General features: G+C 42.7%; 1 protein-coding gene across 1 annotated transcript in view; it reads right to left on the reverse strand.

Annotated features, from left to right (window-relative positions):
• WDR66 (WD repeat domain 66) overlaps positions 1 to 14,236 on the reverse strand; it is a 148,389-nt gene that overhangs the window by 127,785 nt on the left and 6,368 nt on the right. The window contains exons 3-4 of the mRNA XM_006865490.1: positions 3,395 to 3,535; positions 745 to 854 (exon numbers count right to left, since the gene is read on the reverse strand). Coding sequence (XP_006865552.1) covers positions 745 to 854; positions 3,395 to 3,535 — 251 coding nt within the window. The remainder of the gene's footprint in view (positions 1 to 744; positions 855 to 3,394; positions 3,536 to 14,236) is intronic.

A 14,236-nucleotide genomic window follows, 5' to 3' on the forward strand; every position in this document is an offset into this window, starting at 1 on the left:
GTATATGGATGGGATTATAATCAATGTGATGAAACCAGTAATATGAATGGTTGAATGTGAAACTGATGGTGTGCCCTGTAAACTTTCACTCAATCCACAATAAAAACCTTAAATTAAAGAAAAAAAAAAAAAGTTAAAAAGCAAAGACCCCACCTTGAGGACTAAGGTGCACCTGACCCACACCATGATGGTCTTAATTGCCTCGGATGCATGTGAAAATTGGACAATATATAAGGAAGACCAAAGAAGATTTAATGCCTTTGAAGTATGGTGTTGGCAAAGAATCCATGGCCAACATGGATTGTTAGAAGAGTGAACAAATCTGCGTGGGAGGACGTACAACCCAAATGCTCCTTAGAAGCAATGATGGCGCTTGAACATGTTATAAAGAGGGATCGATCCCTGGAGAAGGACATCATGCTTGGTAAAATAGAGGGTCGGCGAAAAAGAAGAAGACCCTCAAGAGAAGGATTACACAGCGATTACAACATTGTCCTCAAACATAGCAACCATCGTGAGGATGACGCAGGACTGACCAGGCAGTGTTTCCTGCTGTTGTACGTAGGGTCACGATGTCAGAAACAATGACACTCCATCAGGTCCTTCCCTGGCCACCCAGAACCACCCCACAAGCCATCGCTGGCTTCTGCATGCCTGAACCACTGTTACTCATTCTTTGCTTTGACACTGTAGCAGATACTCTACAGAAAACAGGAAAGACAAAAGTGGCCGCGCGTAGCCTACCCTGTGAAGGAGTCCCATATGATTATCAGGCAGTTGGGCCCTTTGTCGGCTGTGGCGATCCACCGCCTGTCTTCACTGACGCAGAGACAGGAGATCACATTGGCGTGGCCCTGAGGAAATGGAGACAAGATGCTGAGGGATGGGTGGGTGGGTAACAGAGAGGTCAGGCCTCACCGAGGCGAGATCCATTCATGGAGCGGCTGACCCAAAAGTCTAGTTCCTCAGTGTGCCCATCTTTCCCAGCCTATGGTTTTCAAACATGTCCTTCCTCAAAACACCTGAAGGACAAGCTTTACTCCTGGAAAACAGGGTTCCCTTGTGGTCCAATCATGCAGCAACTCCCTACTCAAGTGGAGAACAGATGCCTGGGATCCCTGTCTTCCAAGCACCCCAAAGCCTCGCCAGCCCCCTCTCCTTAAAATCTTGTTCACAGACTCTTCACTGGTCTCTCAGCTTCCACTATTACCCCCATAATCCTTCCTCACACAGCTAAGGAATCTTCTGGAAACACAGATAATGCTGCTCCCTGCCTCTCCTCCCCTAGCTCCCTTCTCTCTGCTGCATCCATCCCCTGGTATTCCTCTCAGCCTCACCCAGAGCTTCCTGTGTGGAATGTTCTTCACCCACAATGCCCCTGTGCACCCACGCTTCTCCCTCAGGTCCCAGCATAAATGGTGCTGTTTCATTGCCCCCCACCACCACACAATCTAAAGTAAATCTCTGCTCACCCCTGATTACTCTTTCTCATGAAATTTTTACATTTCCTTTTGAACACTTAGAACAAGGTCTGTCTCTCCTACTAGACAGTAAGCATTATGAGGGTAGTGGTTAGGGTTAGTTAAGTCCTTGTGGAACCAATGACAGAGTGCTAGGCCAAGGGCATCCTCAGCTATCAACTCTGGGGAGGCTGGCACACTGGTATCGCATCTTCCCGCCTGCCCCAGCCCAGCCCAGCCTCCAGCTCTCCTCCTCCTCCCTGTCTGAGCCACCTGCTCCTCCCTTCCTGTATGAGCCCCCTGGTCCTCCTTCCTGTCTGAGCCCCCTGATCCCCCTCCCTGTCTGAGCCCTGCTCCTCCTCCCTGTCTGAGCCCCCTCCCTCCTGTCTGAGCCCCCTCCCTCCTATCTGAGCCCCCCTTTTCCCCTGCATGGCCATGTGCTAAGAGCCATACATCCAACCAAACCTTGCTTCCTCCTAATTGTTTCATGAGCCCTTCTCTGGACTCCCCTCCAGGAAAACATATTCTTGGCCCAATGCTGAGTGTTAACTAAGCTCCTGGGAAAGACTCTGATCATTTTGAGCAAGGTAAGACAGGCCTGTTGGGAAGGGTAATATGGAACTGTTTGCAAGGTCAACGAGGGGAACGGCAGATGCTAAGGAATTAGGATTTGTGGAAAGATCAGTGATGACAATAAAATGTGTCCAGAATGTCCAGCATGGAAGCAGTAGAGTGGTGTGTAGAGGACATGCTCAGAAGAAGTGCGGAAGGTGGGATGGGGAAGGACCAAAGTACACACAGCTGCTGAAGAAAGGAAGTGACAGAAGATCACCTCATTCGATATAACACATTCAAGTCAGGAGGCTTAGATTCAAGATGTGGCTTCACCATCTACTAGTACAATCATGTGAGTCACTTCAATCTCTCCAGGCCTTGGTTTACTCATCTGTAAAATGGGGGTGCATCCCCAGTTCTCGGCATGATTATGAAGATCCAAGCCTTTTAGAAACTGGGAAGGAGTATCAGTCTTCATTATCTGAGTCTCTGCTGAACCAAACCCACTGCCATGGGGCTGATGAGAACTCACATCCACCGTAAGGAATGCTGGTGGTGCCATGGTTATGTGCTTAGATTCTAATAAAACGTCAAACCCATCAGTCACTGCATAAGAGAACGAGGTGACAGTCTGCTCCCATAAAGACTGAAGACTTGAAAACCTTACGGGACCATTCTACTTGGTCCTAGAGGGCCAAGGGTAAGCGCTTGTAGGATAAGCATTCCACCACTAGGTTGGTTTGAACCCAAGATCGGTGGTTCAAACCCAGTAGTCATTCCTCGGAAACCCTACACAGGGGTCACTATGAGTCAGAACCAACTTGACAGCATTTAACATCGATGACAAAAAAAAAAAAAAAAAAAAGGAAGACTCCCAACAAGATGGACTGGGACTGGCACAATGACTACAAGTGAACACTCCGTGGCACCAAGTGTGAGGATGGGGCAGGACTGGGCAGTGCTTTCTGCTGTGATGGGGTCACTAGGAGTTGGAACCCACTCCATGGCACCGTACAACAGCAACAACACAGAGGGTCAGTATGACTTGGCATCAGCTCCATGGCAATGGGTTTGGCTTATGTTCCACTGGACTTCCCAGGCAACAAGAAGTTCAACCGTAAGAAAATTCTGCCTGCATTTTTATAAAAAAATTTTTAATTGCTTTAAATTTTTATAATTATTAAACAAATAGCAACTGCTGTACATGAATGGATTCAGCTGAGATGAGAGACGATGAAAACAAAAATCTGTTTCTAAAGGTGGGATGTGCTGTGGTTCTAAAGAGAGGTCACCAAGAATGACAGTGATGTCAACAAGTTGGCCCGTGAAGTATGAAACCCCCAGGCTCCATGCACTTTCAGGACGAAAGAACAGCGTACCTGAAGGTGGTGCTGACTGTTGTTGAAAACGTCGTAGATGATGGCGGTGTGCGCGCAGACGTACAGAAGAATGGTGTGCTGTTCGTCTTGAAGGTTGAAGACCGGGAGGGAGCTGTTCCATCCAAATGCCCAAGTCATGGTCTGGAGAACAGAGGAAAAGCAGCAAGACATTGGTGCACTGAGTCCAGCGTGGGATGCGTCCCAAGAAAGGATCGCACGCTGACCCATGAAGAGGGGTACCGCTCTAAGAAAGTCCTCAACAGCATGCTACAGCGGGGATGAGCCTTCGCAAGACTCCACACTGAGTACCAGCAGCCAGGTCCAAAAGGCCACAAGTTATAGGATTCAAGTTACAGACACAACCCCCGTTTTATTGGGCATCAGAGACATTGCAGTTTTGTTTTTCGTTTACAAAGTGACGTTCATGGCAACCCCATGCCAAGCAAGTCTACCGGTACCATTCTTAACAATGTGAGGTCACTTCATTCACGTCTTTGTGTCTCTTTTTGGTTCTCCTCATGATATTTCAAATGTTTCACAATGCTATTTATTGCAATCTTAATCAACCACCAATCCACTGCCAGTGAGTTAATTCCAGCTCACAGCAACACTAGAGGACAGAGAGCTCCTTTGGGGGTCTAAGACTGCAAACTTTGCCAGAGCAGACAACCTCGGCTTTCTCCCACAGAGCAGCTGGTAAATAGTTCAAACTGCTGTTCTTGGGGTTCCCAAACCAATGCCTAACCACCAGGGCTCTTTCATAGACTACAGTCTAGTGGAGACATAACTGTTCTATGCACTGGGAAGCAAACAAAGCCATACAACTTTATCATGCTCTTTGCTTTATAACTATCACCTGGAACCCAAGCTGCAGTATCTCCAAAGCCTGCCTCTGTAGGATACACCCAAAAGAGGCAAATCCATAGATTTATTGTTGTTGTTAAGTGCCATCAAGTAGGTTCCGATTCATATTGATGCTGTATAAGGTTTCCATGGAGCAGCCGGTGAGCTTGAACTGCCTACCTTGTGGTTCAAACCAACTCTGCAGTCCAGAGCATTAACCCACAGTTCCACACTAGGACTTCATTGATAGGAAGTAGATGTAGGTGGTTGCCGGAGGATAGAGTGAAGTATGACAATTACTGGGTGTGAGGTTTGTTTTTGGGGTGATTACAATGTTTTGGGATTAGTAATGACAGTTGCACAACCTTGTAAGTACACTAAAAGCCATTGACTTATAATATACTTTCAAAGGGCAAATGGGCTGTATGTTTTACCCTCATTTCAAAAGGAAAGGTTAGTGAGGCAGAAATCAGCACCATAAATTTTCTCCAGGGAGACTAGCCTCAGGAGGAAGACAGAAAAAGAAAGAAAAGTCTTCACCAGAAACTAAACTACTCCTATTCTTCTACTCCCCAGGGATGGACCATGCTCATTACCAGACAGACACACAGCGAGTACTGAAGGTTATAAAAATCAGCTCACTCATGAAAGTATGTAGACACATAATGGAATATTATACAAGGTAGAAGATAACAAGGAAGCTGTAAAACATCTCACACCATGGATGAACCTGAAGGACATTATGTTGAGTGAAATGAGTCATATCACATAAGACCAATGTTGTAAAAAAAGTTAAGAAAAGATTTTCTTGCTAAATGAAACATTCTGCACTGTGGGGTAATGCACTGGACTGCAAAATCACTTTGAACCTCAAGGTCAGCGGTTCAAGCTCACCAGCTGCTCCTCAGAAATCTTATACAGGGTTGTTATGGTTCAGAACCAACTCAACAGCACATAACAACAACAATAACATGATGGTTACGGCGGGGGCGGCGATAAGTAAATAGGGGCGAATACTTTTTTTTTTTAAAGGCATAGTAAAGGGGCTGCTATAAATAAATAAATAAATAAATAACAAAAGTATGTCGAATGGGCAAGTTATAACAATGCCACTAAGAAACACTGTAACAAAGGCAATTATTCAGCCTGCACATTTGGTTCTTATCCCCTTGAAAGGATAGAGAGATCAAATTCCCTTAGAAGAATTAAAAAGTCCATATTTCCTGGAATGAGGCCAAAATAGAAACTCCATGCAACAAAAAACCACTGCTTTAAACTCAACGGTATTTTATTTACGTAGTATGCATTCAGCGTCTTTTATAACATTGGTGGTGGTGGTGTACTATTGAATGGATTCTGCCTTAACAAAACGGAGGGGAAATGTCCATAGTGTTTCTGAGGCCATAACAGAGAAGGCTGTCAGCTCTTGCTTTACGAGGAACTGCTGACGAGGAGCCAAACTTTAGTTTAGGAGCCAAGCTCCTAACCATGGTACCACCATGGTTCCTTTGACAAAAATCAACAATTCTGTCTTAGAACTCTAGTTCTGCTTTAGCAGAAATTCCACAAGTGGATGGCTTTGACAAAACAGAAACTTCTTTTTTACAGTTTATGAGACTGGGTAGCGGCTCTAGGGAAGGCTTTGTCTCTGTAGCCACCTGGGGGATGGTCCTTGTCTCTTTAGCTTGTGTCCTGGTTCCTTGGAGATCTCCATGGGGCCTGACATCTATTTTCCCCCATCTCTGCTTGCTTAAATTGTTGCTTTTATATCTTGTAAGACATTGACTCAAAATACACTCTACACACCCCCTGAGTCTGCAATGTAACCAAGACAATCGATTCCAAAGTGGAATTACAAATTAGAATTTAGATATTTTTGGAAGGATACAATTCAATGCATAACAATGGCCAATTAATCAACTGAATGTGGTTGTTTGTTGTTGTTAAGTGCCGTCGAGTCGATTCCGACCCAGAGCTCCTTGTTGTTTAGGTGTGTTTAAAGTGACTTACACGAGTCTTGCTAAAAATTATTGAGTTTTTTTGTTGATTATATTTTACCCCTAAAAAAGTTTTTTTTTAATTAGTGACTTCTATTGGGGTATAGGAGCTCTGATAGCGTAGTGGTTATGAATCAGGCTGCGAACCTCAGGGTCAGCAGTTCAAAACTACCAGCTGTTCCGCGGGAGAACGATGAGGCATTCTGCTCCCGTAAAGATTTACAGCCTCGGAAACCCTGTATAGGGTCTCTATGAGTCGGAACCGACTCCACGGCACATAACAACAACAATTGGGGTACAGTCCTGGTGGAGTCCTGGCATGGTGCTGTGTGTTAATGCGCCAGACTGCAAAGCGATTTGAACTGCAAGATCGGCGGTTCAAACTCACCAGCTGCTCCTTGGAAACCCTATACAGGGTCGCTATGGGTTGGAACCGACTTGGCAGCAGTTCACAACAAGTGACTGGGGTATAGAAACAAAATCTGGTGAGTTTCCTTTCTTATCGTGGGACTGTACTTATACAGAAAACATCCTCTATACTGTTGGTGGTGGTTTGCCAGCAAGTCAGTTCCAACACAGAGAGACCCTGTATAGGATATCCAAGGCTATAAATCTTTACAGGAGCAGAAAGCCTCATCTTTCACCCACAGAGCAACTGGTGGATTTGAACTGCTGACCTTGAAGTTAGAAGCCCAACACATAACCCACTCCCAGGGTTCCTTATATCATATATGAGGGGGCTTCATAAAGATCATGGGAAAATGGAATTGAAAGATAATGGAATTTTCCCAAGAACTTTTTGAAGCCCTCTTGTATCATATTATTTCTCTCCAAAAGATCTAACAGACAATGTGGCCAATTTCTCGCTCCTCCACTCTCTTGTTGTCCCATTCTCCTCTCCTGTTTCCATCTGCTCAATCCCTATAATTTGTGTTTATATTTAGATCTCTTATAGTGTGGGTGTGAGTGGTAGAATTATGGAATCATAATTGTCTCAAGCTGCAACTTCTACGAACAGAATTATTTAATATTTGGCTGGTTCTTAAAAGCCGACCTCTGCAAATGAGTGTTCTTCTGGAAACTGGCAAATTCTAAAAGACATTCTATTCATTCTGGAAATTGAATTAGCAATTTGAAAATAAGTTCTGGAAAGGAAACAGTTCGTCCTAACCAGGATCCTGTCTTCAGTGAAAACAGACCTTCTCAAGTCAAAACTCAGCTGACATTGTTCTGTAGCGACAGAAGTCAACACAATGGCTGGAATCACAGGGTATTTATCATCACAGTTTGCACTATTTTGAACAATCATGTGTTCCAGAGTGACTTGTGTCCCCCCAAAAATTCCTGATACCTGTGAACATGACCTGATTTGGAAATAGGGTCTTTGAATATGTCATTAGTTATGAGGCCATGATGGAGGTGACTCGCGATCCATTATGAGCATTGTCCTTATAAAAGACAAGAGACACAGAAACACAGGGGGAAGATGGCCACATGAATGTGGGAGCACTGAAGGGATGCTGGGCAGTACGCCAAAGAATGTCTGGGGTCTTCAGAAGCTGGTAGAGACAGGGAAGCCTCTTCAAAGAGAATGTGACCCTGCTGACACCCTGAATTTGGACTTCTAGCCTCCAGAACTATGACACAATAAATGTTTGCCATTTTAAGCCACCCATCACAGCAGTCCTAAGAAACAAATGCACAAGAAAAACAGTGTCCAAATCTTTGGAGAGAAGTGGCAGTTCTGGGGCAAGATGGTGGAGCAGGCAGGCACACTGGGCCAACCTTCTATAACACAGACATGGGAAAGCAAGTGAACAGATACAGATGGCGTGATCCAGAGACCCTGAGCATCAGAGGATAGGACAGAGACATGGATTGAGTGCTGACTGGAAGAGGAAGCAGAACAGGAGCAACAAAAGAGAAGAAAAATGGTCCAACTGTGGGCTGGTGTGGAGTGACATCTTAAACGTATGTATTCAACTGCCAATACAGTAGTCTGTAGTCATAAGGTGAGGCTAGAGATCGGAGGCAAGGTGGGTACAGTTCTCCCTTGTTCTCTTGTCCTCTTGATAGCCAAGCTCCTGGCCATTCCCACATCAAAAACTCAATGTTGTTGTCAGAACATCAAGTCAGAACCGATTCATAGCGACCCCATGCACAGCAGAACAAAACAATGTCCAATCCTGGGCCAACCTCACTACCGCTGCCACACCTCAGTCCATCAATGATGCCACCTGGCCGATCCATCTCGTTGGGGGGGTCTTCCTCTTTTTCTCTGACCCTCCACCCTACTCAGCATGACATCCTTCTCCAGCGACTGTTCCCTCCGGACAATATGTCCAAAGTATGAGAGACGAAGCTTAGCCATCTTGGCCTCCAAGGAGCACTCTGGCTGCACTTCTTCCAAAACAGATCTATTGGTTCTTTTGGCAGTCCATGGCACCCTCAGTATTCTCCTCCAACACCACAACTCAAAGGCATCATTTCTTCTACGATCTTCCTTATTCACTGTCCAGCTTTCACATCCATATGAGGTTACTGAAAATACCATGGCTTGGGTCAGGCGCACTTTAGTCCTCAAGCTGACATCTCTGCTCTTCAATACTTTAAAAAGTTCCTGTGCAGCAGATTTGCCCAATGCAATATGTCGTCTGATCTCTTGACTGCTGTTTCCGCGAGTGTTGACAGTTGACCCAAGAAGAATGAAGTCCTTGACAACTTCAATCTTTTCTCCATTGATAAGAATGTTGTTTATTGGTCCAGTGGTGAGGATTTTTGTTTTCTTGACATTGAGATGCAATCCATACCAAAGGCTGCGCTCTTTGATCTTCATAAGTAAATGTTTCAAGTCCTCTTCACTTTCAGCAAGCAAGGTTGTATCATCTGCATATCGCAGGTTGTTAATGAATCTTACTCCAAACCCAATAGCCAGTGGCAACCCCTCCTGCACAGCTCTGCATGCATTTGGACGCTGGGAGCGTCACCCCTGCTTGTGGCGGTGTGTGAACTCATCCTGAATAACACCACACAAACAACGTACAGAGAACTAACTGCGTTCACACTTACAGTCTCTACCACATCCACCAGGAGACAGGTGGTGAGTGCATGAAACCACACCAACGTTCAATCAACAATGAAATATAAATACGACACTACAATGTCTGGAAGAAAACAGATAGTTCCAGTTTACACAAAGAAATGAGACAGAATGCATCAAACAAGCAATCAAAATACAGAGTCAGAAAATTTATTGTTAGGTGCCATCAAGTCAGTACCAACTCATAACGATTCTATGACCAAGGGAACGAAACACCGCATGTTCCTAGGCCAATCTCATAATCGTTGCTGTGTTTGAGCCCACTGATGATGCCACTCTGCCAATACATCCTGTTGATGGTCTTTCTCTTTTTCTCTGACCCTCCACTTTACCAGAAATTATATCCTTCTCCAGGGTCTGGTCACTCCTGATAATATGTCCAAAGTATGAAGTCTGGCCATCCTGGCTTCCAAGGAGCACTCTGGCTGTATTTCTTCCAACACAGATCTATTTGTTCCTTTGGCAGTCTGTGGTACTTTCAATATTCTCCTCTAACACTGTAACTCAAATACATCAATTCTTCTACAGTCTTCCTTATTCAGTATTCAACTCTTGCATGCATATGAGGTTACTGAAAATACCATGGCTTGCATCAGGTGTACCTTAGTTCTCAAACTGACATCCTTGCTCTTTAACACTTTACAGAGGTCTTGTGCATTGCCTAATGCAATATGTCACCTGATTTCCTAACTACTGCTTCCATGAGTGTTGATGGCTGACCCAAGGAAAATGAAGTCATTGACAACTTCAATCATTTCTCCACTTATATGGATGCTATTTATTGGTCCAGTGGTGAGGATTTATTTTTGTCTTTACATTGAGGTGCAACTCATACTGAAGGCTGTGGTCTTTAATCTTCATCAATAAGTATTTTAAGTCTTCTTGGCTTTTAGCAAGCAAGGTTGTATCATCTGCATATTGCAGATTGTTAATGAGCCTTCCTTCAATTCTGATGCCACATTTTTCTTCATATAATCCAACTTTTCTGATTATTTATTCAGCATACAGATTGAATAAGTATGGTGAAAGAATGCAACCCTGGGGCACACCTTTCCTAATTTTAATTCATTCGGTGGTCCCTTGTTTTGTTTTGTTTGCTTCTTGGTCTATATACAGGTTCCTCATGAGGAACCTCATAAGTGTTCTGGAATACTCATACTTTGCAATGTTGTCCATAGCTTGTCATGATCCACACAATTGAAAGCCCCTGCATAGTCAATAAAGCACAGGTAAACATCTTTCTGATATTTTCTGCTTTCAGCCAAGATCCATCTGACTTCAGCAATGATATTCCTCATTCCACGTCCTCTTCTGAAAACAGGTTTCAACCTCTGGAAGTTCTAAGTCAATGTGTGGTTGCAGCCGTTTCTGTATTACCTTTAGTAAAACTTCACTCACGTGGTATAACAGTGATATTGTCTAGTGATTTCCACATTCTTTTGAGTCACCTTCTTTTGGAATGGGCACAAATATGGATCTCTTCCAGTCAGTAGGCCAGGTAGTTGTCTCCTAAGTTTCGTGGCATAGATGAGTGTCTCGAGTACTGCTTCATTTTGTTGAAATATTTCAATTTGTATTCCATCAAGTCCTAGTGCCTTGTTCTTTGCCAAAGACTTCAAAGCATCTTGGACTTCTTCCTTCAGGATCATTGTCTCTTGATCATATGCTACCTCTTGAAATGGTTGAACATTGACCATTTCTTTTTGGTACAGTGACTCTGTGTATTCCTTCCATCTTCTTTTCATGCTTTCATCATCATTCAGTATTTTACCCATAGAATCCTTCAACACCGCAAGTCAAGGTTTGAATTTTTTCAATTCCCTAAGCTTGAGAAATGCTGAGCGTGTTCTTCCTTTTTGGTTTTCTAACTCCAGGTCTTTGCACATTTTGTTATATTATTTGACTTTGTCTTCTCGAGTTTACCTTTTAAATTTTCTCTTCAGCTCTTGTATCTGCTCACTTCTTCCATTTGCTTTAGCCTCTCTACACTGAGGAGCAAGTTTCAGTGTCTCCTCTGACATTCTTTTTGATCTTTTCCTTCTTTCTAGTCTTCTTAATGACCTTTTGCTTTCTTCCTGTATGATGTGCTTGATGACATTCCACAACTCTTCTGGTCTTTGGTCTTTAGTGTCTAATGCTTCAAATTTGTTCTTCAGATGTTCTCTAAATTCAGATGGGATATATTCAAGGTCATATTTTGGCTCTCGTGGACTTGTTTTCATTTTCTTCAGCTTCAGTCTGAATTTGCATATGAGCAATTGATGGCCTGTTCCACAGTCTGCCCCGGCCTTGAGCTTTGGCTGATGATATGGAGCTTTTCCACTGTCTCTTTCCACAGATGTAGTTAATTTGATTTCTGTGCATTCCATCTGGTGAGGTCCATGTGTACAGTCATCTTTCAGGCTCTTCATTTAAAAAGGTATTTGCAATGAAGAAGTCATTGGTCTTGCAAAATTCTATCATGCAATCTCCAGCAATGTTTCTATCACCAAGGCCATATTTTCCAACTACTGACCTTTCCTCTTTGTTTCCAACCATTGCATTCCAATCGCCAGTGATGATCATTACATCTTGATTGCATGTTTGATCAATTTCAGATTGAAGAACTTGGTAGAACTCTTCTATTTCATCCTCACTGGCTTTAGTGGTTGCTGCATAAATTTGAGTAACAGTGGTATTAACTGGTCTTCCTTGTAGGCACATGGATATTATCCTATCACAGACAGCATCCTATATCTCATGACTGCTCTTGGTATGTTCTTTTTGACAATGAATGTAAAGTCAGAAAATGGAATGACAGAAATGGCATCAAAATATCTCGGTACCTTCAATGGATTGAGAGAAAAATTGATGAAAGCAAGGAGAACACAATAATAAAAACTTTGAAAAATTCAAGAAAACATGACAAGAATGATCTAACAAAATAAATGAAAAAACTGGAAACATACAAAAACAGCAAGTAGAAAGCCAGGAGATTAATACTAAGACTTCCAGAAATCGATAGCACATTGAAAGGGCAAAGGACTAGAATTGAATCAATGGAAGGAAAAATTAGTGAGCTTGAAGACAAATCTCTCAATACTCATCTTCAAGAAGAAGAATCAGAAATAAGAATTTAAAAATCTGAAGAAAGCCTAAGATTTATGTGGGACACTATCAAGAGGAATAACTTACATGTGATTGGAATTTCAGAACAGGAAGAAATAAAAAAAGAGGAAGACTACAACCCTAACATCCGAAAGAGACAAGAAGATAGCCATTCAAGAAGTTACACCAACTTCAAACAGGATAGATAGACACCAAAAGAAATTCACCAAGACACATGATAATCAAACTTTTCAAATCCAAAGATAAGGAAAGGATTCTGAGAGCAGCTCAGGAAAATCTAAAAGTTACCTACAAAGGAGAATGAAACTTACCAAAACTATGCAGGTAAGAAGACAATGGGAAGGCATATATGAAATCTGAAGGGGAAAACATGCCAACCAAGAATCATAAAGCCAGCAAAACTATCCATTAAATATAACAGTGAAATTAGGGCATTTCCAGAAAAACAGAAATGAAAATAATTTGCAAAAGCCAGACTCACAGCAACCCTGCATAGTGTTTCTAAGGCTATAAATCTTAATGGGAGCAGAAAGCCTCCTCTTTCTTCCATGAAAGGCTAGTAGTTTTGAACTGCTGACCTTGAGGTATGCAGCCCAACTCTTAACCACTACACTACGAGAGTCCATAGAACCCTTTGATATGACAAGTCGTGGCTTGAAATTTTTCTTCAGTTCTTGCAACTTGAGAAATATGCTGAGCATGTTCTTTCCTCTTGATTTTCCAACTCCAGGTCTTTGCACATTTCATGATAATACTTGACTTTGCCTTCTCAAGCTGACCTTTGAACTTTTCTGTTCACCTCTTTTACTTCATCAGTCTTCAGTTCACTTCTTTTCTACATTCAAGAGCAAGTGTCTGTTAATTTGCCATACTGTGAGGAATGTGTGTTGCTGTGATGCTAAAAGTTATGCCAGTAATATTTTAAATACCAAAATGGTTATTCATTGGACGGGTTTCAGTGGAGCTTCTAGACTAAGACAGACTGAGAAAGAGAGGAAGAATACTTCTAAAAGATTAACCACTGAAAACCTTATGAGTGGCAGTGAGGCACTTTCTACTATAGTGCTGGAAGAAGAGGCACTTAGCTTGGAAGGCACTCAAAAGTACAACTGAGGAAGAATGCCTCCTCAAAGTCAAGTTGACCTTAATGATGTAGATAGAACAAAGCTTTCAATACCTTCATTTGCTGGTGGGGCACAACTCAGAATGAGTGGAAACAGCTGTACACATCCATTAATCACTGGAAAGTGGAATATATAAAACACAAATCTTGAAAAATTGGAAATCTTTACAAATGAAATGGAATACATTAAGACTGATATTCTAGGAATCAGTGAGTTGAAATGGACTGTTATTGGCCACTAAAAATTTGACAATCATATGGCTCACTATGTGGGGAACAACAAATTGAAAATAAATGGTGTTCCATTCACTGTCAAGAAAGCAATTCAAGATCTATCTTAAAGTACAATGCTGTCTGTGATAGGATAATATTCATATGCCTGCAAGGAAGACCAGTTAATACCCTATTATTCAAATTTAAGCACCAAACACTAAAACCAATGATGAACAAATTGAGGAATTTTACCAACTTCTTTGGTGTCCTGGTGAGATATTGTAGGATAATTACTGTACTGCTAACCACAAGGTCGGTGTTTCAAGCCTATCAGCTAATCCTTGGAAACTCTTGTTGTAGTTAAGTGCTGTTGAGTCGATTCCGACCCATAGCGACCCTGTATAGGGTTTCCAAGGAGCAGCTGGTGAGCTTGAACCACAAACCTTGCAGTTCAAACG

Source organism: Chrysochloris asiatica, unplaced genomic scaffold, assembly GCF_000296735.1.
Source record: "Chrysochloris asiatica unplaced genomic scaffold, ChrAsi1.0 scaffold00078, whole genome shotgun sequence".
NCBI classification, from domain to species: Eukaryota; Metazoa; Chordata; class Mammalia; order Afrosoricida; family Chrysochloridae; genus Chrysochloris; species Chrysochloris asiatica.